The 25,938-nt window shown below is 38.5% G+C and overlaps 1 protein-coding gene across 1 annotated transcript in view; it reads right to left on the bottom strand.

The window, feature by feature from the left end:
- The window catches only part of LOC139738742 (V-type proton ATPase 116 kDa subunit a 1-like), a 49,064-nt gene that overhangs the window by 11,287 nt on the left and 11,839 nt on the right, over nt 1-25,938 (bottom strand). The window contains exons 5-15 of the mRNA XM_071649380.1: nt 12,318-12,452; nt 11,364-11,449; nt 9,850-9,976; nt 9,191-9,273; nt 6,906-6,999; nt 5,341-5,553; nt 4,609-4,759; nt 3,691-3,830; nt 1,636-1,775; nt 786-873; nt 101-219 (exon numbers count right to left, since the gene is read on the bottom strand). Coding sequence (XP_071505481.1) covers nt 101-219; nt 786-873; nt 1,636-1,775; nt 3,691-3,830; nt 4,609-4,759; nt 5,341-5,553; nt 6,906-6,999; nt 9,191-9,273; nt 9,850-9,976; nt 11,364-11,449; nt 12,318-12,452 — 1,376 coding nt within the window. The remainder of the gene's footprint in view (nt 1-100; nt 220-785; nt 874-1,635; nt 1,776-3,690; nt 3,831-4,608; nt 4,760-5,340; nt 5,554-6,905; nt 7,000-9,190; nt 9,274-9,849; nt 9,977-11,363; nt 11,450-12,317; nt 12,453-25,938) is intronic.

Genomic DNA, 25,938 nt, shown 5'->3' with positions numbered 1-25,938 from the left:
AGAATAAAAAAGTAATTGTCTAAATGCCATTTAGAATGTGCAGAACCTTGTTAACTTACTTTAAGAGTGAAAAGATGATGTTAATGAAGACAATACTCACATATGGTTGATAAGGCTAAGGAATACACCAAAAGTCATTTGAGTAATTCCTAAGATTACAGACAATCTCATTTTCAAGGAGTTGATGAAATTCAGGGAGTTATCTGCCATCTGCCATACCTGTAGCAACAAAACAGAAACAGATATAACATCAAGGATAACACTCAGGTACTCTTGCAACTTCAAAATTTACTCATTATTCTACATGTTGAAAAGAAAACAAAACACAAACAAAGCATGTGATGTGCAGACACACACACACACACACACACACACACACACACACACACACACACACACACACACACACACGTACACACAAATTCACTATCCCTTTTTTGCATAATATTGAGCGTTGATTGACAATAAAATTCATATCTAGTTGCAAATTAATGTACTTTTTTACAATCGTATGTTTTTGTGGCGACTGTCAAACTTCGAAGCCATGAACCTTAACACAGAATTCTAGCAGACAGATCACTAGTACTTAAGATGTCATAAACCCAAAAAACAAGAACGAAACTTGAGGTAACAGGTCTGATGAATTTCACTACCTGAATTTCTGAACACCATGTGACAGTTATTTATATTCAAAATTAATCAAATCATACGGACTCGGATTTCATTAAATCGACCCTTTTCATTGCACAAACTGGCTGTCCATGCAAACATTCTGCAATACTTACAGGGTCTAGTCCAAAAGGGTATGGGTTACCGTCGTAGCATGTTTTGGGGTCCAACATCAAACTCTGATCTTTGTTCAGGTCTGCATCACTGTGATGGTAAAGAGAAGAATGGGACTGACAATGATAATTTATCTCCTCAATGCAGAAATTCTGTTAACAGAAAATAAAACATGCATGAAAGCTTTGCTATTTACATAAATGTCTCAAGAATACCAAGCTCAGCTTTGATTCACCAGCATTCTGTGCGTAAACAACCAAATCTTAAAGAGAAGCAGTTATGAGTGCATCCAAACTTTTGAAACTAATTGACATATCGCCATACATTACTGTAAATAAGCACTGACTTGATCAGTGTTTAATAATAGCCATGAACTTAGAAACTTTAGGCATACATACCTAAGCAGGATTCAAATTAACCTACAATCTCACGCATCTAATCCACTAGACCATCGAGCATCCGCCTGAAAGCCAGTGCTCGTTCCAATTCTTTAGTGCAAACTTGTCTCTTCCTAACATCAAAGGACCATTTCATAAAAAAATGTTCGGATGGCAACTCTTGCTGGAATGACAACTTCCCACAGCAACAGCCAATCAGGAAGCTGGATCCTTGTTGTTACCATGACAACTGGCATTCCTGCAAGAGTTGCTATCATATCAACTTTTTACAAAATGGGGCCCAGAACTCTGTTTATGCAGTAAACGATTTTCCATGCAATCACATGCAATTATAACTTACACTAAACCTTTCAGATGAAGACAATGCTGCACTACTCAACATCCACACCAACTTTTCTCCTCTGTAATCATGGCATTGGCAGCAAAAATCTCAAATGTCTTTTCAGCAACTCACTTAATACATGATGTGTTCCATTTGGATCCAAAGAAATTCATGGATTTGGAGACAAAGTCGTTGTACATGAGGCCACAGTAGATTGAGAATAGTCCCATCAGGAGGATGAGGTAACGACCACCGTAGATCGGACCAAACATCTACCAAGAAACACCAGAGAGTATTGGTAAATCATAGTCAAATGTAAATTTCACCTAAAAATATGATCAAACATGTTATTAACACAGAAAAAGTACTATTAATGATGTAATACAGACCCTACCTGTAAAAGCTGCCCCTGATTATGTAAACTAAAGAATCTTGAACACTATTGTTTCAGCTACAAACAGTCAACAATCATTATTTCTACGGGACTCCTAATACACTGTACTTCTTTTGTTACTTCTATAAGAATGTTTTTAATGAAAATGTTATCAGTAGCATCTTTGTATCTACTGTATGTTCATGTATGCCTGATATAACTTTGTGAGAGGGACATTATATGACTGCTTGAACTCAATATCAATACTTAGTGTTTTAAAAAGACATTGCAGAGATGGACTTAACAATAACAAGCAAACTAGAAAAACAATCGGAGAGCACAGACCTCGGCCAAGCCAGCGAATCATTTCCACCCTTACATGCATGCAATTTCCCAAAATAGAAGCATTTTGTTTACGTCATTGCACGGCACCATGCCCGAGCAGAGCACCGATTTAGTGCGTGTTTGTAAATCTCCAGTACAGTACACACAGCTTGAACCACAAGTTCATTGACCTTATATGCCAAAAAAAAGAGGAAAATCCTTCAGAAATCCATAAAAATTCTTGGATTACTACCAAAATTGAATGAGGTGTTCCTTGTGTCAATATCGACTTTTTTTTACATGTTTCATTTTAATCCGTGCACAAATTTTGAGCTATTTTGCAAATAGACAAACAAATGCTGATGATCACTTAACCCTCTCCTTCCTTGGCAGAGGTAATCCAAAAAATATGTCTTGCACATCTTCCCACCAAGACCAATGTGTGTGCCACATTTCATGAGCTTCAGTCGAATACAGAGGAAGTAGTTCAATCCGCAAGATCTTTCCTTGATCTTCTGCCATTTATATGCCGTTACCATGGCAACGCAGCTTCCGACACGTCCGAAAAATATGTCTTCCACATCTTCCCACCAAGATCAAGGTGTGTGCCACATTTCGTAAGCTTTGGTCAAAAAACTGAGGAAGTAGTTAAATCCGCAAGATCTTTCCTTGATCTTCTGCCATTAATATGCCGTTACCATGGCAACGTACTTTCGGGTACTGTCAAAAAATGCGTCTTGCACATCTACAACCAAAGGCACACATCTGTACCAAGTTTCATGGAAATTGGGCAAAAACTGAAGAAGTAGTTTGCAACACAAAATTTTCCATCATTTTGGCTCATAATATGTGAGCTGTTACCATGGCAACATACTTTTTGTCACTGTCAAGAAATGTGTCATGCTGACCTATATCCTAAGACAAACATTCAATATGAATTCCATGAGAATTGGAAGCACACTGATGAAGCAGTTTTGCCATGAAGCATTTTGCCCTATATTTTACCAATAACATGCCGTTACCATGGCAACGCACTTTTTGCCACTGCGGAAATATGTGTCTTGCACATTAACATATTCAGATGAACATCTGTACCTAATTTCATAAAAATTGATCAAAAACTGTGGGAGGAGTTCGTGACGCAAGATTTGTACCCATTTTTGCCCATAATATGCCGTTACCATGGCAACGTACTTTTGGGTACTGTCAAAAAATACGTCTTGCACATCTACAACCCAAGGCACACATCTGTGCCAAGTTTTATGGGAATCGGTTGAAAACTGAGGAAGTAGTTCGCGACGCAAGATTTGCAACGGACCGACCGCCCGACCGCCCGACCGCCCGACCGCCCGACCGCCCGACCGCCCGACCGCCCGCCCGACCGCCCGACCGCCCGACCAAATATTGAATGAAGTATGCTGGTTGTTCCCCCATAAATGGGAAGAGAAATGAGGAAGTGTATGAAGATAGGAGGCAATGGACAAACTCACATCACTGGTTCCCATTGTGTACTTGAGTTTCTGCTCCTTCAAGACCATCCAGAGACCAAAAAGGAAGAGGAGAATCCCGTGTCCCGTATCACCAAACATGACACCAAAGAGGAACGGGAACGTGATGATACAGAAAGGAGCTGTTGGCAGACATACACACAAAACCTTTGATGATTACACATCTACATATTCATCCATCTTTGGGGAATAGTGATAATGATAATGATAGTAGTAATAGTAGTAGTAATAGTAATAGTAATAGTAATAGTAATAGTAGTAGTAATAGTAGTAGTAATAGTAATAGTAATAGTAATAGTAGTAGTAGTAGCAGTAGTAGTAGTAGTAGTAGTAGTAGTAATAGTAATAGTAGTAGCAGTAGTAGTAGTAGCAGTAGTAGTAGTAATAATAATAATAATAATAATAATAATAATAATAATGATGATAATAATAATACATTTTTTAGAGCACATTTTCTATAAAACATACTTGTTCAAATGCGCTTTACCATAGGATTATTAACATTAATGAAACAAGTGGGAGGAATGTACTCCTCTTAATCACTCATCAGCCTTGAAGCAAGACTGATGACCTAAGATCACTGATTGCATTAAAGGTTGGAAGAAAGTTCACACCCAAGACAAAAGTCCTGGCAATCCTTCAGAGAAGGAGAAGGAGAACTGCTAAATAAAATAATACGATGCATCTATATTGCCTTGAAGAACTATTCCAAGGTGCAGGTGCACAGTGAAGCACAAGGAGAAGAAGTAGGGATACAATAAACTACAGGTAATGACAACCTTGAGTCAGCTATGTACTGTATGCTTATGTAAAAAGGACCATTTTCAGGTTAGCTTTGATAGAATCAAATGTCTGCGAAGAACAGATATAACAAATAATGAGCTGGGCATCTCAACACACCTGGATTGACTTCCCTGTAGGTGGCCACTCCGTAAGCATCCGTGATATTCTGGTAGCCTTCTGTGAACTTGTTGGTCTTGTTGAAAGTCGGAGCCTCGCTCGTCGTGGAAATCATATTCAAGATGGACGGCAACGAGGATCCACTCTTTTGCTACCAATGTGCGAAAAATCAAGAGAAAGCAGACATACTTTCAGTAAATTTTGTGAGAGTTTTCACTCAGCAGTCCTAACATTATTCCAGATTTTTACTGCTCCACCATTAATGACAATAAAGCTTTTCAAAGACAAATCATATTCCACAAATTAAACAGAATGTCAAAGACATGTGACTATCAATTTTTCAATTGTCAGTGCGAGGATGACTAAGCTACCATGTATAACATAGTAGATGCTAGCTCAATTTTCTCCAGAATCTTGCACTCTATAGGAGCAGATCAATCAATAGGAGCCTCATTTGCTCAGAGAAGCCATTTTCAAATAATTACTGTAAAACATGATATATTCGCGGCATGAAATTTTCGCGAATTGGAGCCGATGGCCTTTTTTGTGACATGAAATTTTCTCAAATTGCCACTGGCATTCAATGCATATAGCATACACAAGAACTTTCGCGTGCATTTTAATTTTGCGAATCGTGGCGCTCGCAAAATTGGCGAAAATCAAAATGCACGAGAGCATTCCTTGTTATACAGTGTAATGACCTATCAAATTATGAAGTGTCAAGAAGCTCACCGTTCCCCTCTGCAGAGCAAGTCGGATGGTCCCAAGTTCATCAACCGGACACCAACACTCCCCGATCAGACACCGACTCGTCACGTCAAAGTTGAACATGTTGAGGGCGTGATAGATTGCCTTCAGCTTGCGCACCTTGATGAACCACGATGAGAGGTTGAGGGCAGCACACGCCAGGAGTCGCTGCCGGTGATCATCCATCTGAGCCAAGACCTGTCAGAGAGATTGACAGATGAAATCATTCTGACTCACAGACATTCTATTTGGGGATTGACCTCCCAAGCAGTGGCAACAGAAATCATTTTTGCATCATTTCTTGCTGGAATCATATTACTGCCATGTTTGAAAATTGAAAACGTAATCACTTCCCCAGTGTATATTTGTTGTTGCTTGGTGATTCACAGATACGGTATGCCTCTAATTATGGCATATCCAAAAACACATCAGATCCCCGCTTCTCAGCCAGCGTGCCTCTCAAGTCTCAGGTGGGTCGCAATGTCAGTCCAAAAAATAAATGAAAAATATTAATATTGTATGATTTTATCTAACTGACCCTCAAAAATAAAACTTACAGGAACCAAAGTGGGCCCTGGGATTTTAAAAAAAAAAAAAAAAGAAGGTTGAGAAGCATTGCATTAGACTACAATGACTGACAGAAGCGATATACACATTAATATATTTTGAGTATAAAATGAGCACTTGGATAACTGTGCTCAATCGTGTTCCCTCTCACTGCACTCTTTACAGAATCAGTAAATGATGAAACTCATACAGTCAGGTTTTCCAGAAGAAGTCTTTCATTCCTCTTTACCGTTAAAAATCATGATCTGTCTTTTTTTTCCTAATCTCACTGTCGTTTTCTAGTGCTCTATTATTCAAACCGGGAGCCCATGAAACAAACAGCTTCTTGGGATTCATATCATTGGCTCAATGTGCCTTGCCAATACTATTTGCTTACTATTGCTAGTCTCATGGAGCAAACCACAAGGGGTCAGCATCAGTTGGCAGTTTTTTGGTGCAAGTTTGTGGGGTGGATCATTTCACTATTTAAAGTTTGCACCCTGCTCTCTGAAAGAAGTGAAGTGTGATCTTTTACTTCTGTGAGTCATTAATCCCTAACACACATGTCCTCCATTAAATATCCAATCCAAGGGACAGTGCATCTTTAGCCTCTGACAAGAGGGTATGGCATGATTACACACAGCATTGCTCAGCTAGACTCACTGGAACACAAACCCAAACCATTTTATTGCAAGGCAGACTCGCTACCAACTGAGCAACCTCACTGCTCTCAACTCATATCCATGGACCAGGGAATAAATTCTCGGTATTCCATAGCAATTTGCCCTGCATTTTAGTGTGACTGCTATACAAAAGTCTTTGCTCAGTAATTTCATTGCATAAAATTGTAAATCATTTTGTTCAAAATATATGTCCATCGACGACAATCACTATTCATTTTCAAGAAAAGATATCATTCCCTTATGTACACTTGTCAATGTTTCCTGGGAAACAAGTTTTCATAACTGAACAGAAATATTCCCCTTTGAAGCTTGAATCCTCACTATTTGTAGGTCCTGGAGGCGAACAGCGATCCCCTGGGCCATCTCTCGTCTCTCAGCAGGATCTTCTGGGCAAGGGTATTGGGAGGCACGAAACCTGTGACCAGCATGATCAGGGAGGGATAAAGGAGATAGAGGTTTTCATACAGGGTTTGTGTGTTTTAGTGAGACATATGTAAGGCCTGGCTTGTGCATATGTGTGCTTTGTGTAACTATGAAACAATGTCCATCTTAGTTGTCCCAACTCTAATCATTAATGGCTACTGTAAAAGAGGATATTTTTTGTGCGACTAATTTTTTTGCGCTTAGCCAGGTAAGAAGAGTTTCGCATGTTTTTAATTCCGCAGAATCAAGACATGAACTACTGGAACATGTGGCAAGCAAAAATATTCACGTGCTTTTATTTTCACTGTAGTTTCTGCTTGCGCGAAGTGTGCGAAAATTTCAACACCGTGAAAATTTCCACTTTTGCAGTATGCCAGTAATGCTATTTTTCCTTTTCCTTTAAATAAGGTAAAAAGCAATGCCATCAAATTGCTTATCTATCTCTAAAACAAAATGAAGTACATATTGAATACTATTCCATAACTGCAGCCAATGCCAGACAGAGTATAGATCATCACTCCTGGTTTCACATCATTTGCACTGGGCACAAATTGTGTCCACAAAATAACTCTTAAACCAACTACTAACAAGTGGATACTTGCAAGAGAATATTGCGTAAAACGGTGAAGGTCGAGGTTTGAATTTTCTTCAGTTTAGAGGGAGACAAACTCAAGAAAATTCAAACCTCAAGTGGATACTTGTTGCTCATTTTGTCACAACTGGGTAAGAATTGTATATAGGAAATGAAAATATACAAATAATGCACATAAAATTTACACAGGAAGCTAGTAATCATCCACCCAATAGTGACATTGGAACAGTCCAAAGACATGAGGTGAAGCAAAGCGTGTTTAGGCCTGTTCATAAGATACAGAAGGTGGATAATTTTACTCACGCCCAACTGAGTAATGTGCACTATTTGTTTTATGAAATGGTGATATGAGTAATGTGCACTATTTGTTTTATGAAATGGTAACATGATTAAAATTCTGCAGCAGCCATTTTAGCAAGATTCACAGGCCAGAACTAGGTCCAAACTAAATGGACTTCACAGAAAAACGATTGCAGTGCATTTATAGTACACAGGCAATGCAGTTGAGTGCAGACTAGCAGTTGCTAGTACCAATCATTAGTATACTAACGCCCGGTGAAATGTACATTTGGGCCTTTAGGCAAAATAAAAGACTGGTCAAGGTAGCTCTCCGCAATTTATTTGGTATGAATCCACATCACCACATCATAGCACAGACTTACAAACACTCAACACCTCTCAACATCCCCTAAACATTTCCTGTTCCCTTTAGTTGAATAGAAATTTGAAAGTATTTTGAAGTCATTGAATTCCCTTGAAAGTGCATCATGTCTCTTGCTGTCCAGTGAATTGTTAATAACACTGAGTTTCCTCAGGATCTTGAGTCTATCCTTCGTTGACTAGTGAAGCTCTGATATCACGAAACTTCCTGTATATGTTGTTCAATAGTACACCCCATATAGAATATTAAAGGCAACTCCATTCCACACTCTAGTCGACTATTATGAAGGTTGATGCCCACAAATAAGAAAGTGAAAGTACCTTCATTAAACTGACACCAGGAACTAGACGCAGGTCTTGATTTATAAAGTCAAATAAACTTAACACCGCGCTACAGAATCGGTCATATCCGCAATTATACAAATTAGACCTAGATGAGGAAATTACATCATAGCTTCACAACTCTCACATCACAAAAGAATTTTGTCAATAATCTGGTAACTGTGTACGACTGGTCTTTACAAAGTTATTGTTACAAGCACAATATGATATCATGTACAGGATGGCATTTCCTCTTGATAACAACATTACTGTTTTAAAAGATTTAACTTGTGAAGGGTTGTTTGCATGACAATAAATGCATTGCAGAGTCATGATGATGATAATTTTGTTTTGCTACTATTATGTTATTGTCACTGTTTAATTTGCGTGATTTTTCTCTCATAAGTACAGACAATGTGAACATAGAGCAGAGTTTTCTTTTATTATCATTCCACTTCCTCTTCTTGTTTATCCACATACTGGTCATAAAGAAAATACAGAAGAAACAATGCTCTAGCTACTTAATGCTGTTCAGCATGAAAACCGTGGGAAAATGTTTCAACTGAATATAATCCTAACCACACTAGATGAAACGGCTCTTTGAACTTACCCTTCACAGATTCTCTTGACTCTATAGCCAAGCTGGGATCCTTGATAAAACAGGATGAACACAAACTTGTGAATCTCATTGCCCTGCAAATGAGTAAGAATAGAAAGAGAAACATTTGAAAGGTGACAATACAAGAGCACACATGGATTTACATTTTTCACAAACATTTTTACTTGATTGCACCACAAGCACAACTGATGACTGATTCCACAGGCAGATGTACAGATACACATACATGTATGTATCATAAAATAAAGCATTTGATAAACTCCAATACAAGTACATGGAAAAAGACAGGCAAGAAAGAAATAGACAAGTTTGGAAGTTTACTTCAGAAAATAGCTACGTGGTCATTTTTGACAGAAGCAAGATATGTGTAGTTTATTTACCATACGAACCAGAGTAGACGCAACGTTTCTGGAACTTGAACATGTAAATAGGGTTAAGCACTTTCAACCATCCTGATGAATCGATTTCTACAATGAATGCAATCATTTCTGCAACATATTTTCCTTTCAATAATGAAGTGAAAGTAGATTGTGCTTTTAATCATTGAGATTTTATGACAATCCAGAGTACCGTAATTTATATATTTACACAGAAAGGAACACATTTGAAGCAAAATTGAGATTGTAAGGCCTTATCAATATCATGCTTACTGTGGCTGGATCACTGAAAGGCGTAGGGATTTCAGCGTAGCGAAGAAAGACGTTGCCACGGGATACACGCCATAGCATTTGCTCAAAGGCAGGAACTCGCTCCCTCTCAATGACTCCTGCTACAAAGCTGTGTGAAAGGAACACAAGATGTGAACATATAAAGAATTTCTTCATCTAATTCAAGGGCCCCCCCCCCTCCATTCCACTGATTTCAATTTACTTCTCCACTTGTCTCTTTCAGAAATCACACACTAAGCTAGCATCCTTTAAACGGTCTTGCCCAGATCACCTTTAAAGTTATACTGACCGCCTGTGACTGTAAAATGGCACTTCCTCTTCCGGAATTCATCCTCTGAACTCCTCATGAGTAAACTAACTGTAGCATCCATGCAAAGGCATTTTGGTACCTTGAAGCCAAACTCACCATACCATCAGGAAATTGTAATAGAAGAGAATTGGTTTAAAGTTGGCTCTAAACAGTCGATTGTTTCTAACTCAAATAGGTGTTACCGACACAGTCTCAGGAACCAGGGATTATTATCATGACCAGATTGAGAATTTAAATGTTGCCACATAGTTGAGCATGTACAGGTGAACCACATTAGAGCAAACACTGACACAACAAGATTTCACTACTGCAAGAGAATTTTCCCAGGATGTATTTCTTATCATACATGTCATGTCAAGGGCACAACACACTTGACATAGTGACCAAATTTCAGAAACACATAACAAGATTTTGTTATTAATACAAGAGGATCATACAAATAAAACTAGTAACATTTCCTGTACTTGATTTGATCGTTACGAGGAAATTGAAATAACAGGGAAAAAATGTGTCTTCTCAATATAAGCTTCAAAGATTCACAAGGCACATATATTTTGTACACATTAAATGCACACTAAAATGTGGCTCCTGTCGCACCTCATCACAAACAAAGCAGAGAGGTAACACGCACTGTGCAATGTGTGCAAGTTTTGCATATACGAAGCACGCAATATAGAACACATCATTCACCAATTATGCAATGTGGTCATAGGAGATGGTGTGACTGATTTTCTGGCTGTGATGAATAGATCTGATGCTCCCATTTCCACATGGATGGACGAGAGCCACAAACAGCTTTTTATTAGAAACAAATATATAACATCTCCCCTCCCTCATCTTTTTATACGGTGTGTTTATACTCATACAGTGTAGATTCACAATAGTCAAATCTATAAACAGAAAACTTAACAGTGGGGTTTTTATATTCTTCATGACTTACTCTGATGGAAACTGTTTTTATTTGTTAATACCCCTGACTTACTTCAAAGAGACAGTAATGGTTTCTTACAAATCTAACTGAGGCTTTCATTCCCCCCCCCCAACCCAACCTATTCTAAGAAGATACTGATGCTTTCTGAAAACTAAGCAGGGTATTATTTCTAATCATCCATGACTTCCATGTACTCAAGGTCACATAGGTTGTTTGTTTTTTTTTTATTTTTTTTGTTTATCTCCCTTGACTTACTCTAAGGTGACACTGGCACGCCTGTTGAGGGATCCATGACCCTCTTCATCCATGAGGATAGGATAGTGGCTTCCATCTTCATGAATCTAAACAGCACAGAAGAAAGACAAGATCCACATCACACACCATCTGAGAAAGCTTCATACAACCCATGTAAGATTTACAGCCATTCAAAAAATCATGGCAATGAAAAAAAGGAAAGAAAAGTTGTCTCAAGTCCTGTACATGATTCATCAAGTATTTTGAATAAAGTCAGCAAACCAGGAAAAAAAAGATATATACCTTGGCACATATCAACCAACAAATGATCCCCCTGTATTTGTGTTGTTGCCATGTTTGTAAAATAACAAACTTAATTTGAGATTATTGTGAGTTCTACAAGGTACCAGACCCATGACCCTGAGAAAGATTAAAGTGTTTTTGGCAATCTTGTTTCCTCTTCACACTGAGGTGATAATATTTACATACCACACAGATTTAAGTTGTACTGATGTTTGAACGAAAGAAGTAGTTTGGTATGCAAATTGTAGACATGAGAAAAAAATGATAGGATAAAGACAACCATACTAATCAGGCTATTTTCTCTAACCCATCAAATATTATTATTATTATTATTATTATTATTATTATTATTATTATTATTATTATTATTATTATTATTATTATTATTTTTATTTTTATCATTATCATTATTATTATTATTATTATCATCATCATCATCATCATCATCCATCATCACAGATTTAAACAAAAATAGTTTTCAAAAAAGGGGGTGGCCACCTGTTAGAGAAACCATGACTGGTAGAGTGTAACAACAAAGGCTGGGACTAGTAGGAATAGTGTAAAAGTGGAAATTAAAAGCACGCGAAACTCTTCTTACTGGGCCGAGAGCAAAAAATTAGTCGTGGGAAAATATCCACTTTTACAGTACTTTAATAGTAAAGTTGTACTCACACTGACATTGGCAAAGAACTCCTCGGCATTGGCCAAGACCCTCTGATGTTCCATCAGCTCTAGGTAATTCCGCTGCAAGACCTCATTATTCTGGTTCACCTCTCGCAGCTCATTTTCAGTCTTCTCAAACGTAGCCTGTCAGACAGGGAACAGTCAAAGAATTTATCACAACGTCACTTAACTACATTTTTGTCAATTTGCGATATTTGTGACTAAACCCGTTACAAACAAAGAATGTGGTGAGAAAATACAGAATTTTTTATCAGTGATTTTCAAGAACATTCCTTGTTAAACGCAACAGGTAGGGTAGCATTGGAAAGGTTTTTGTTTGGTCTATCTGATCATGGACTTACTCTGAAATGTTTAAAAAATATTGCATAACATATTTTTCAATAAAACTCTTCAATTCTTAAACTTTTAGCTCATGGACCAAAATCACTCATAAGAGTGATTCCTCTTTTCTGTTGTTATTTTCTCGAATGAAATTTAAAGTGGTTTGTCACTTCTACAACAACTCTTTCTATGTAAGTACCACTGTATATGTGCTACCACTACTACCAGTACCATTACTTTACTCACTACTACATTTCACATACTATCATTATCATTAATAAAACCACTTCCACCAATGCTAGCAGCAGCAGCATTTGTAGCTGTATTATAGTATATGAAAAATACTACAATGTACATTAAATTATCCCCATATAAAAATCATTTTAAATGACTCCAATGAAAATTATCTAATATCAGTGTTAAAGTACAGATCATTTCAACTCTCTTTTCATGCAAAAATATTGTGCCTAACCTTATAGAACATTATATCACAATACAGCACTACTACAATAGGGCCAGGTAGTTAAACACATACATGTACAAGTACTTTTTTATACGTGCTCTTTTTTTTAATATCGATTTGTATAAATTGTTAATGACCCATTTATTTCCTGTACAAATTCTCTGACACAGGGCGGTATATTAACCCGTTGAGGACGGTTCATTTTGCTACAACACACATTTCCCATAGACACCTGCCCGAGTATACTCGGGACTCGTCCTCAAGGGGTTAATAGTATGGGCAATATACCATATCTTTCACTATTTATGTCCAATAGCTTCCTCTGACGGCACTTGGACTTTGCACGCTGTGATCAAGAACAAAGGAAGCCTTAAGTAAACTAATGTCCTTTTGCTGCAATGATAAAACATCCCACTCACATGGCCTTTAGTACATTGTACACTAATGGGAGAAAAATGCAACAGAGTGACTGCAGTGATTTTTGTTTTCTTTTTCTTTTTTATACTGTGCCTGGTACTCAAGGTTACTGTACTCACAATGATAATGTATCATGTGATCTAGCGATCACACATTTTTTATGGCTCTTCTTTCACACGGTGAACCAGCAACCCTTTCAGCATAGATCTCCAAAACACTTCTATTACTGTTGGTAATAATCTGTCACACACTTTTAGTGTCAATGAGATTTTGGCAAATCAATCATGTTCAAGTATTACACCAAAAAAAAAAACAACAACAACAGGTTATTTTCCACACTCAAAAGAAACAAACAATGTCACTCATTCTAAGATGACAAGGGAAATACAATATTCTATGTATCATTAGCATGTATTGATACACAAAAACTGTGTGAAGTTAAATGTACCAACAGCATTATGACTCAGTCACTTACAAGATATAGTCCAGTCAATCTAGCGCTTTTTAGGGGGTAACCCACCACTAATTGCAACAGTAGGAATTTCACTGCAGTGCAAGTCGTTGAGGCCTCCTGAACACCATACTAAAAGTCCCAAAAAATCCAGTGGGGCAAAATAGTAAAATTTGCATAATATGCAAATTAGCACCTGTAATGAGAGAAAATTGACAGATCTTAGCTTCCCGTTATCCAATTTTAAAGATTTAAATGTGTAAACTTATATTTTGTAGGTCAATGAACACGATGGATGCCTTTTCGAATTGGTCATACAAAAATAATTTACATAAAATGCAAATTAGCGGTAGCTGTAAGAGTACATTCATAACAACAGTACTCACGTTGGCATAACGCGCGTTTTGCATATGGGGACGCGGGGTTGAGGGGGTAACTTAGGGCGCCTCACAAGGGGCCGCTTTTAATGTGCACCCCTTTTTACTATGTAAGTATTGTAAAGCAATGTATCCTGCATTGATTACATTGCATTTCTTGGAAACAAAAGTACCCTTGCTATAAGGCACGATCGAATTTTGATAGCATGTACGTTTGGAACATATATATTTGCGCTATATGATATTATATGTTTTCTATATTGCCAAGTGAATAAAGGGCACTTTGGGGGCACACGCCACAGGATTGCCCTTCAATAAGCACCCTCTTTATTGCGTACATCTTATAAAGCAAATCTTCTTCTATCATTTTCGTGACTTTTCATTTATATAAGAGTGTATTTTCTGCATTGCCGGACCTACTTTTAAAACCGCTCACGCTAGAACAAATGTATTTGGGTTGCTAATATCTGTATTTCGTAATAAAGGGGTGTGCGTAGGCGTGCATTTAGACACCTCCCCAGCGATTACCTTTGATTATTCACCTCTTTGACAATGTAGTTATTGTAGAGCAATTTTTCCTCTATTTATTAGTTGCATTTTTTGGAAACAAAAGTGCCTTTGCTATAAGGCATTTCGAATTTCGAAAACATGTACGTTTGGAACATATTATTCGCATTATTATGATATTATATGTTTTCTATATTGCTGTGAGGGTGGGTTGTTTTTTGGCACATCCCACAGGGTTGCCGTTTAATGCGCACCCTCTTCACTGTATAGATCTTGTAAAGTTAAGTCTCTTCTATCATTTCCATTACTTGTCATCGATGAAAATTGTATTTGCTGTATTGCCGGGACTACTTTTACAACCATTCACGCTAGAACAACAGTATACGCGTTGCTAATATCTGTGTTTTGCACTAAGGGGACGTGAGCGTAGGTGTAAATTTGGACACTTCCCAATGGATTACTTTTGAATGTTCATCCTCTTGACAATAAAGTTATTGTAGAGTAATGTCTTCTCTATTAATTAGTTGCATTTCTTGGAAACAAAAGTGCCTTCGATATACGGCACGATGGAATTTTAGAAACATGTACGTTTGGAACATATATATATTCCCGTTGTTATGACAATAAGTTTTCTATATTGCCGTGATGGTGGAATATTATTTGACACATCCACAGGGTTGTCGTCTAATGTGCATCCTTTTCTCTCTATGGATCTTGTAAAGTTAAGCCTCTTCTATCATTTCCATGAATTTTCATTGATAAAAAGTGCATTTGCTGTATTGCCGGGACTACTTTTAAAACCATACATGCTTTATAGAACAATGGTGTTTGCGTTGCTAATATCTGTGTTTTGTCTTAAGGGGGCATGAGCGTAGATGTAACTTTGGACCATTCCCAAGGGATTGTCTTTTGATGTTCACCCTTTTAACAATATGGATATTGTAGAGCGATGTCTCCTCTATTAACTAAAACATATTTTTGAAAACAAAAGTGCCCTTAATGTACGGCGCGATCGAAATTTGAAAACATGTACGTTTGGTACACATAGTATTCGCGTTAATGATATTCAATGTTTTCTATATTGCCACGAGGGTGGTGTACTTTGGGGCACATCCCACAGGATTGACATTTAATGTGCATCCTCTCACTGCATAGATATTGTGAAGCAATGCTTTTTCTATCATTTCCACGACAGTCACTGACATAAAAGTGTGTAACTGTAACAGTATTGCCGGAACTACTTCATGCACGAAAGAACGTCAGTATTTGCGTTCATAGTATCCTTGCGTTGTAATTACACTGTAAAAACATCGGTGTTAGATTTAACACCACGGGTGTTAAATCTAACACCGATCAAACTTCAATAAAGGACCACACCCACAGGTGTTAAAAATGCACTGTGGTGGTGTTGAAAAGTGTTCATCTGACACTTTGTGGTGTTAATTTGACACTGTACCTGGTGTTATTTTGACACTGTACTGGTGTTAATTCAAAAATGACACCACATGGTGTTGATTTGATATTTGTTGGTGTTAATATCAATGGTTTAACACCCGTCCAGCTTCAATAAGAGACCACACCAGCTGGTGTTACTTTGGTGTAAATTTATTTTCACATTTTTTCAAAAATCTAGTATTTTAATGTAAAATTCTTGATCGTCTTGTTTAAATTAAAAATCAACAAGAAGTGCAGTTACTAAGAAACTCTTCAAAAAACAGTTTAAAATTTGAAAATGACACCCGGAGGTGTTAATTTAACACCATAAATGAGCACCGAAAATTTAACACCAGCTCGGTGTTCACTATTTAACACCGGACTTTTTGCAGTGTACGAGGCTTGAGCGGAGGTGCAATGTTGGAACACTTCTTAAGGGATTGCTTTGGATAATTGTTCACCCTTTTGACAATAATAGTTAATGTAGAGCAATTTTTCTTCTTGTAATTAAATTGCATTTCTTGAAAACAAAAGGGCAATTGCTGTACAACCGTAACGACTATATGAAGGCATGGTATATTGGAACATATTCGTGCTATGTGGTAGTGCATGTTTCCTATATTGCCCTGGGGGTTAAATGACTTTAAACACATCCCACTCTGTTGCCTTTGAATGTGCATCCCTTTGACTATATGATTATTGTAAAGCAGTGTCTCTACCATTCAAAAATCATGAAAAGTAAAGTGTCTTATTTACCACCCGGCAAAACGACTTTCTATATGCATGTTCAACTGAGTTTGATTTGGCATATAATGCATGTTTTGTTAACCTGTTTTGGGACCACGACGGTCAGGGTAGGAGTATCTGGGCACTTCCCAAGGGCTTGCGTTTGAATGTCCACCTTTTTGACAAAATAGATATTGTACAGCAACGTCCCCTATTACCTTAATTGCATTTTAACGAAAATAAAAGCGTATGTGCTATACAGGCGGAAGAACTTTTCAGAGGCATGTACCCATGGAACATTTTTCGCGGTTGAATATTGTACCACGTTTTTCACTGCCTTTAGGATGCACGGGGTTACTTTGAGCACCTCCCACAAGGTGGTCTCTGCAAGTGAACCCTTTGTACTGTATAGATATTGTAGATCAATGTTGTTATTTTATCTTTACCCCGGCAATTTTTATAGAAATAAAAGTGTCTTGATATGGCAGGAATTAAATTCAATACAATAAATTATTCAATTCAATTTTTATTTCATTTTTCGACAATAGACATCACTTTTTTTGGAACAGAAAATGAGGTGCGTAAAACTATGTAGGATGAAAAGAATGTACAATGATTGTATAGCACCTTATAAATATTTATACATAGTCATAAAACTCAAGTGATAGTCATAAAACTTTTTGAGACATGCACTTTTTGAACGACTGTAATTGCGTTGGTATTTGCGTTATAAGGTCATGTATAGAGGCAATTAATGTGGGCACTTCCCATATAGGAGGCTCCCTTCGAATGATCACCACTTTAACTATGCCAGTGTAAGTCAAAATTGCAGAGCAATATATCTTCTGTTAACCTCATTGAATTTCATTAAATAAAAGTTTCTTTGCTAGAGGACCAGAAGGACTGTTGAAAGGCATGTACTTTTAGAACATAATTATGTATTTGCGTCAGTACATGATCATTGCATGTCTTAGACTGCCTTCGGAAGGGGTAACTTTGGGTACCCTCCACGTGGTTGCCCTCGTATGTGAACTATTTTTACCTTATAGATATTGTGAAACAATAATTCTTCTATAACTTTCACTGAATTTTAATGGATAAATGAAACAAAAAGGACGTTATAGAGTTTTTTTCGCTTCAAACAGCTGTATTCACGTGCGTATGATTATGTTTTGTACCGGGCCGTGAGGGTATAGGGATAAATTTGGGTACCTCCCTGCGAGTCGCTTTGACTGTGCACCACCTTTTATTCAAAAAGATATACACATTGTAGAAAAATATCTCCGCTGTCAGTGCCAATTCTATTTCATGGAAATAAAAGAGTCTTTGCTAGACGGCCGAACGACTTTAAAAAAAAATGTACGCTTAGAACAACCGAAATCGCGTTGGTTGATGCATGTTCTGTAATTAGTCGTGTCGATAATTATCGATAGGGGTAACTTTGGGCACTACCCACAGGGTTTCCCAAAGTTGACTGGCCATCTTCAATATCTCAAAACCCTCAAGGATGCAAGAGCTGAATCATCAAGATTCGAATAAATCACCCTCCAAATAGAGTTCATTCATTACAAAATTGGAGTTATAGATGTTGACACTTGTTTAATTTCGTACTTTGATTCTACGTTATTGATGGATTAGCTATCATTATCTGTCTGATGACAAAATTGTAATTTGCGTAATATTATTCATGCTAGGTTACTAATGCTGTAGAGTTTATTTTTGGTGAAGAGAAACTGAAATATCACATTTGAACACTCTTAATATGCTCATATCGGGCGCTTTGAAGCATTTGAATAGTCCGTTGGCTCGGTACCCTTTCCATATCATGCAAACGAGGCCCAGATTATGTACATGGAAATATTTGCAGCGCACTAACTGACATTGTAAACATAGGTTTCAACACTTTCTGTGTTCCAATCTGAAACCTAGAAGCGTAGTTTTCATGAAAACACTGTATTTTTATCATTATGGGAGCTAATTTGCATATTATGCAAATGAGGTCCAGATTATGTACATGGAAATGTTTGCATCGCACTAACTGAGGTTTCGACACTTTTGGTGTTCCAATCTGAAACCTAGTAGCATAGTTTTCTTGGAAACACTATTTTAATCGTTATGGGAGCTAATTTGCATATTATGCAAATGAGGGTCTGATTGTGTACATGGAAATGTTTGCATCGCACTAACTGACATTGTAAACATAGGTTCCAACACTTTCGGTGTTCCAATCTGAAATCTAGAAGCATAGTTTTCATGGAAACACTGTATTTTTATCATTTTGGGAGCTAGTTTGCATATTATGCAAATGAAGCCCAGACTATGTACATAGAAATGTTTGCATCGCACTAACTGACATTGTTAACATAGGTTTCAACACTTTCCGTGTTCCAATCTGAAACCTAGAAGCCTAATTTCCATGGAAACATTGTATTTTTTATCGTTATGGGAGCTAATTTGCATATTATGCAAATGAGGTCCAGACAATGTGCATGGAAATGTTTGCATCACACTAACTGACATTACAAACATAGGTTTCAACACTTTCGGTGTTCCAATCTGAATCCTAAAAGCCTAGTTTTCATGGAAACACTGCATCTTTATAACTATGTGAGCTAATTTGCATATTATGCAAATTTAGCCGATTTGCCCCACTGGATTTCTTGGGACTTTTAGTATGGTGTTTCGGAGCCCATAACAAGATGCACTGCAGTGGAATTCCTACTGTTGCAATTAGTGGTGGGTGAAACCCTATTTTGACTGGACTAAAAATATCACACAGTGAATCAAAGAGAAATTGTTTACCAAATGCACGAATCTACCAAGATGCATAATACCAATATATCTTTGAAAAGGAATTAAAATTCAGAAGAGTAAGTGACCCAGTGCCTATTCAAAAAGAGAAGATCCTCCTTCCAATGGAGTATCATCACCCTTAATTCTTTCCAATTTTAATAATTGATGTGAATCGTGAGAATAGAAGTCATATCACTGCTAAGATTTTTAATTTACGCTTTCACGGAACACAAATGTCTGTATGTGTACCTACATGTCATTAAGACTAACCTGCTGTCTCCTTCAGATGTATCAAAACATGAAATTGAGATATGAATCATCAGGGAGGCATTATTCATCTCAGATATTCAAACACTGAATAGTTTGCTTTCACGGAATACAAATAAATGCCTGTATACCCAGGACTAACCTGTTGTCTCCTTCAATAAAGAACAGTACCTGTAGGTGGCTAACTTTCCACATGATACACATCCATTTATAGCAACTTTGAATGAAATATGGTTATTGTTGTCTATGTTAACTTCAGAATAGAGTGCAAGCAAGATGCTGTGCAGCGGCCTGCAAATGATACACAGTGGCAAGGGCGTAGCGAGGGGGGGTGTTTTGGGTGTTCAAACACCCCCCTTTGCCAAAATGGGGGTGTTTGAGGTGTTCAAACACCTCCCTTGGGCAAAAGGGAGGTGTTTGAGCTGTTCAACACCCCTCTTCAACAATGTTTAGATGTTGAAAAATGAAACAAAAGCTGTCTTTACCGCTTTTATTTCCGTTTTGAATTCCGCCTTTCCTTTCTTTTGTGTTCATTTTTTTTTTCTCTCTCTCTCTTCCCTGCTTTGCTTTCTGGCCGAATCGCGAAGATACAATGCGCATAATGTTCACCGTTTACCGGTGTTATACTGTACGCGGTACCGTAAATTGTGTATGATGCATAATATTATGTGTGTACGCAATGCATGCTGCGCTGCAGCCTATATTATAGGCACAATTGCATGCTAAGTTAGTAGTATCAACTACCAAGTACAGTCAGTATAGTAGCCTACTGGAAGCAGCTCAAGCACGTTTTCCCGTTTTCACAGAATCTCAAGGTAAGCTAACTTACTAGAGGTCTAATTCTGTTTATATCCGATGGTTTTCAACGTAATTCGCATAATGATTTTTAACACAGCAAACTGACAATACTGTACTTCGGTAGTTCGGTGACATATCAAAGTTAGACCTAGGCATACTGCGAGAGCAGCCGCCGCACGCTGTGCTCGCGGTCCAGGGGAGGGGCGTCCGGGGACCGCGCGCGCCGCGCAACGTGCAGCGGCTGCTCTAGCAGTTCAATAGGCACAAGCTAATCCAATATTGTTTTGTTATGAGTCTGGGAGTAGCAAGTTACTTGCTACTCAATCATGGGCGTCACCAGGGGGGGGGGGGGGGGGGTGCGCTGGGTGCGAACGCACCCCCCCCCCCTTCTGAACCTAAAAAAAAAAACACCAAAAAAAAAAAAAAACCACACACACACACACGCACAAAAACGCTTCAGTCTGCCAGTGACCTCAACGCCGGACGCGAAATAATTGTTTTTTTTTTATTTTTCTTCTTATTTTTTTTATTTTGCACCAGGAGGAAAAAAACAAAACAAAAACAAAAAGCATAAACAATCGCACCCGGATCTGGCAGCACTGATGCTATACATACAGTGTTTACTATCTATCGATCGTACTGTATATATAGGTACGGTATCATTCATTGTGCAACGGCATTATCAATTCAGAAAATGCAAAAGCTCCGTCGCATGGGAGGGAGATACCCTGCCCACACTCTCCCCCGTTATAGGTCTCCAATCATCCAATCAGTGGCGTAACGGGGGGGGGGGGGGGGGGGGGGGGGGGGCACCGCTGGTTAAAAAAAAAAATCAAAATTGTAATTCAAGGGTTAGTAAACTGCTTTTGAAATTGACATGAAAGGCGTGAGCAAGAAATTATTTTTTTTCTCTACTCTCTAAAAAAAATCGAGTGAAAATATTCACTCTTAAAAGAGTGAATACAAAAAAGAGTGAATTTAGAGTGAAATTGGAGTGAATTTTGAGTGAAAATGTTCATTTTCACTCATTTTGGAGTGACCTCGGGGATCACTCGAAGATTTTGGAGTGATCCCTGAGGTCACTCTAAAACGAATGAAAATGAACATTTTCACTCAAAATTCACTCCAATTTCACTCTAAATTCACTATTTTTTGTATTCACTCTTTTAAGAGTGAATATTTTCACTCGATTTTTTTTAGAGAGTAAGATTTCTTTTAACCATAATCAAAGCGGCATCAATAGTGTGAAACATTGTTCAAAAAGCCCGGAGCCGACAAAAGATTGTGATTCAACGTGATTCCTGGTTGGCATTCTGAATGAAAGCTGGATGGAGCAGTGTACTCAGAACATCCGAACGGCAAATAGTCGCTGCAATGTTGCGCAATGTGATGTAGAATGTACACCTCTGTACCTTACACTTCGTTATATCAAAGCTATATAGATCACCGAGTGTTGCTTTACATACTATATAATACTTATTAAAAGGCCTTGCATTGCTAATAATAAGCCTTGACCTGGGCTATTTCCCAACTTTTCCATGTATAAAACACACACACACAAACACAAACTTCGAAGCCCCCACGCTGGTCATACCTCCCCCAGTCATGAACATAAACCGACATCCTTGACTACCGGTGGCGCACCGCCCCCCTTAATTTCCTAAGCGAAAAAAAAAACCATAGGTACAAACGGCAGTTTTTGGACAGTAGAATGTCAAAATTTTCACTCTCACTCGCTCCGCTCGCTCGTATTTAATCGCTATGCCATTCTCCTGATGTTGCTGCCAGTATCAAATTGCCAGCAGTTGCACCCGGTGCGCCCCCCCCCCTCCTTAATTTCCAAAGCGAAAAGGATAGCTACAAACGGCAGTTTTTAGACTGTAAAAATCTTAATGTCAAAATTTTCAAGCTCGCTCGCTCCGCTCGCTCGCATTTTATTCAATTCAATTCAATTCAATTCAAACTTTATTTCATTTTTCGAAAAGGACACAAACATTTCACTTTCTTTGGTAACATACAATAGGCCTAAGGTTGCATAATCAAAACAAAGTAAATTGAGAAAACATAATTATTGTGGAACCTTGGGGTAACAAAAACGTTGTAAGGAAAATTGATTGACTGAAGTGATACAGACGATATAATCGTTATGCCATCCTCCTGATGTTGCTGCCAGTAATTGCCAGCAGTTGTGCCCGGTGCGCCCCCAGCCCCTTAATTTTGAAAACGAAAACATATAGCTACAAACGGCAGTTTTTTGACTGTCAAAATTTTCAAGCTCACTCGTTCCGCTCGCTCGCATTTAATTGTTATGCCATTCCCCTGATGTTACTGCAAGAAATATAGCTACAAGCGGAAGTTTTTTTTGACTGTAAAATGTCAATTTTTTTTCAAGGTCACTCGCTCCGCTCGCTCGCATTTAATTGTTGTCCCATTCTCCTGATGTTGTTGCCAGTAATTGCCAGCAGTTGCACCCGGTGCCCCCTCCCCCTTAATTTTCAAAGCGAAAAGATGTAGCGAAAGACGGCATTTTTTAAACTGCGAAATGCCAAAATTATCGAGCTCGCTCGCTTCGCTCGCTTGCATTTAATCGTTGTGCCATTCTCCTGACGTTGCTGCCAGTAATTGCCAGCAGTTGCGCCCGATGCGCCACTCCCCCCCCCCCCCTTTTTATCTCCAAAGCGAAAAGATAGAGCTAAAAACGGCAGTTTTTGGACTGTAAAATGTCAAAATTTTCAAGCTCGCTCGCTCCGCTCGCTCGCATTTAATCGTTATGCCATTGTCCTAATCTTGCTGCCAGGAATTGCCAACAGTTGCGCCCGGTGCGCCCCCTTCATTTCCAAAGCGAAAAAATATAGCTACAAACCGCAGTTTGGGATTTTAAAATGTCAAATTTTCAAGCTCGCTCGCTCCACTCGCTCGCATTTAATTGTTATCCCATTCTCCTGACGTTGTTGCCAGTAATTGCCAGCATTTGCGCCCGGTGCGCCCTGCTTAATTTCCAAAGCGAATAGCTACAAGCGGTAATTTTTTGACTGTAAAATGTCAACATTTTTAAGCTCGCTCGCATTTAATCGCTTTGCAATTCTCCTGATGTTACTGCCAGTAATTGCCAGCAGTTGCGCCCGGTGCCCCCCCCTTAATTTTCAAAGCGAAAGGATGTAGCTAAAAATTGCATTTTTTTACACTGTGAAATGCTAAAATTTTCGAGCTCGCTCGCTGCGCTCGCTTGCATTTAATCGTTGTGCCATTCTCCTGACGTTGCTGCCAGTAATTGCCAGCAGTTGCGCCCGGTGTGCCACCCCCCCCCCCCTCTCTTATCTCCAAAGCGAAAAGATAGAGCTAAAAACGGCAGTTTTTGGACTGTAAAATGTCAAAATTTTCTAGCTCGCTCGCTCCGTTCGCTCGCATTTAATCGTTATGCCATTATCCTCATGTTGCTGCCAGGAATTGCCAGCAGTTGCGCCCGGTGCGCCCCTTCATTTCCAAAGCGAAAAAATATAGCTACAAACGGCAGTTTTGGGGATTGTAAAATATCAAAATTTTCAAGCTCGCTCGCTCCGCTCGCTCGTATTTAACCCATTCCATAACGGGAACCTGGCGGCCTGTGTACTAAGTCTATGGAGATTTTAGAATTCAGTATGGGACGGATTAATTGTTATGCAATTCTCTTTTTTTTTCTTTTTACAAAAAGTCCCTCCTACACCCTCTCCCGCTCGGTTGCTTCGCTCCCTCGCCGAGGATCTCATACCGTCACATAATGTACCCCCGTATAGTCCTTCATAGTATTTTCATTTTCACTATGCTCTATATATAAACGCGACTTTTACACTCTTGTCTTTACAAAAAGTTCCTACCGTGGGAGGGGGTATCCCCATCCCACACCCTCCGCACTGAAGGAGTGGAATGGATCATCGCAGAGCATCTCACACCGTCACATAATGTACCCCCGTTACGTATATAGTCCTTCATAGCGAAAGATTCGTGTATACGTATACAATTATGTATGCATGTACATACTATAGAGCATGTGTAAATGTTCATGATGACACAGGAGCCAATAAACCAAATAAAAAAAAAAATCTCACAGTTTACATTTACTGTCCAAACGCACCCCCCTTGAAAAATAGCTGGTGACGCCTCTGCATGTTTAACCCAGTGACTTTCTTGGATACTACATTACATCTATAAGTTAAAGCGAAATTCAATGTAACTCGTAAGAAAAAGAATCAAGATAAATTTCCTTCATAACAACAGGGCTCTGGCACTGTAGAGACGTGGGTTTGCCGCCTTCGACGGCCCTTCTAGTTCATATTGCCCATGAGTCGCATTGGCATAACTACGGGAAGGGGCATGGGGGGCACATGTCCCCTCAAATTGGCTGGTCAAAAAACCCAACAAAACATTTACGAAAGTAGGAAAGGAAAAGAAAGGAAAAGAAAAGGAAAGAGAAAGGAAAGAAGAGCAAACAAAAAGAAAGTGGAAGACGAAATACCCGGAAGCGTTTGCTCCCTTCTCTCACTCGCATTTTAAGTTGCTTAAGCAATGCAGGTTATATTAATAATTACTATTCTTACAAAAGGGAATTGGTTTGTATCTTGTGTCTCTATCTAATGTCATATTATTCTTTTACTTATAAAGAATTTTAGTATATAATATAACTGCAAGGAATCGGGCGGAGGTTGACCTAAAATAGATGAATGTCAGTGGATAATGGCCTGTGACCAATAGCCTATTCCTATCATACCCACTATGAGAACGGAAGATGCCGATAAAATATACACCATCATGAGAATGGAGAAACAATAGAACCTTGGGGGGGGGGGCGTTTCATGAAGGAACTTGTCGGATAAAATGTCCGACAAGTCAATTATATCAAACAAGTTCAGAGAAATCAGCCAATCAGACTTAAGAATTTCTAAAAACTTGTCGGATATAATTGACTTGTCAGATATTTTATAAGACAAGTTCCTTCATGAAATGCCCCCCTGTTCTCAGTATACAAAATTCCAATTTTTTATCGCTCGTAAAATCTAGGAACAAGATGGTTTCCAGTAG

The sequence above is a fragment of the Diadema antillarum genome, unplaced genomic scaffold (genome assembly GCF_040938485.1).
Source record: "Diadema antillarum isolate AM-2024a unplaced genomic scaffold, OU_Dant_1.0 seq00000767_RagTag, whole genome shotgun sequence".
Classification (NCBI taxonomy): domain Eukaryota; kingdom Metazoa; phylum Echinodermata; class Echinoidea; order Diadematoida; family Diadematidae; genus Diadema; species Diadema antillarum.
Note: the sequence above shows the minus strand (reverse complement) of the source record. Positions and strands in the feature narration are given on the sequence as shown.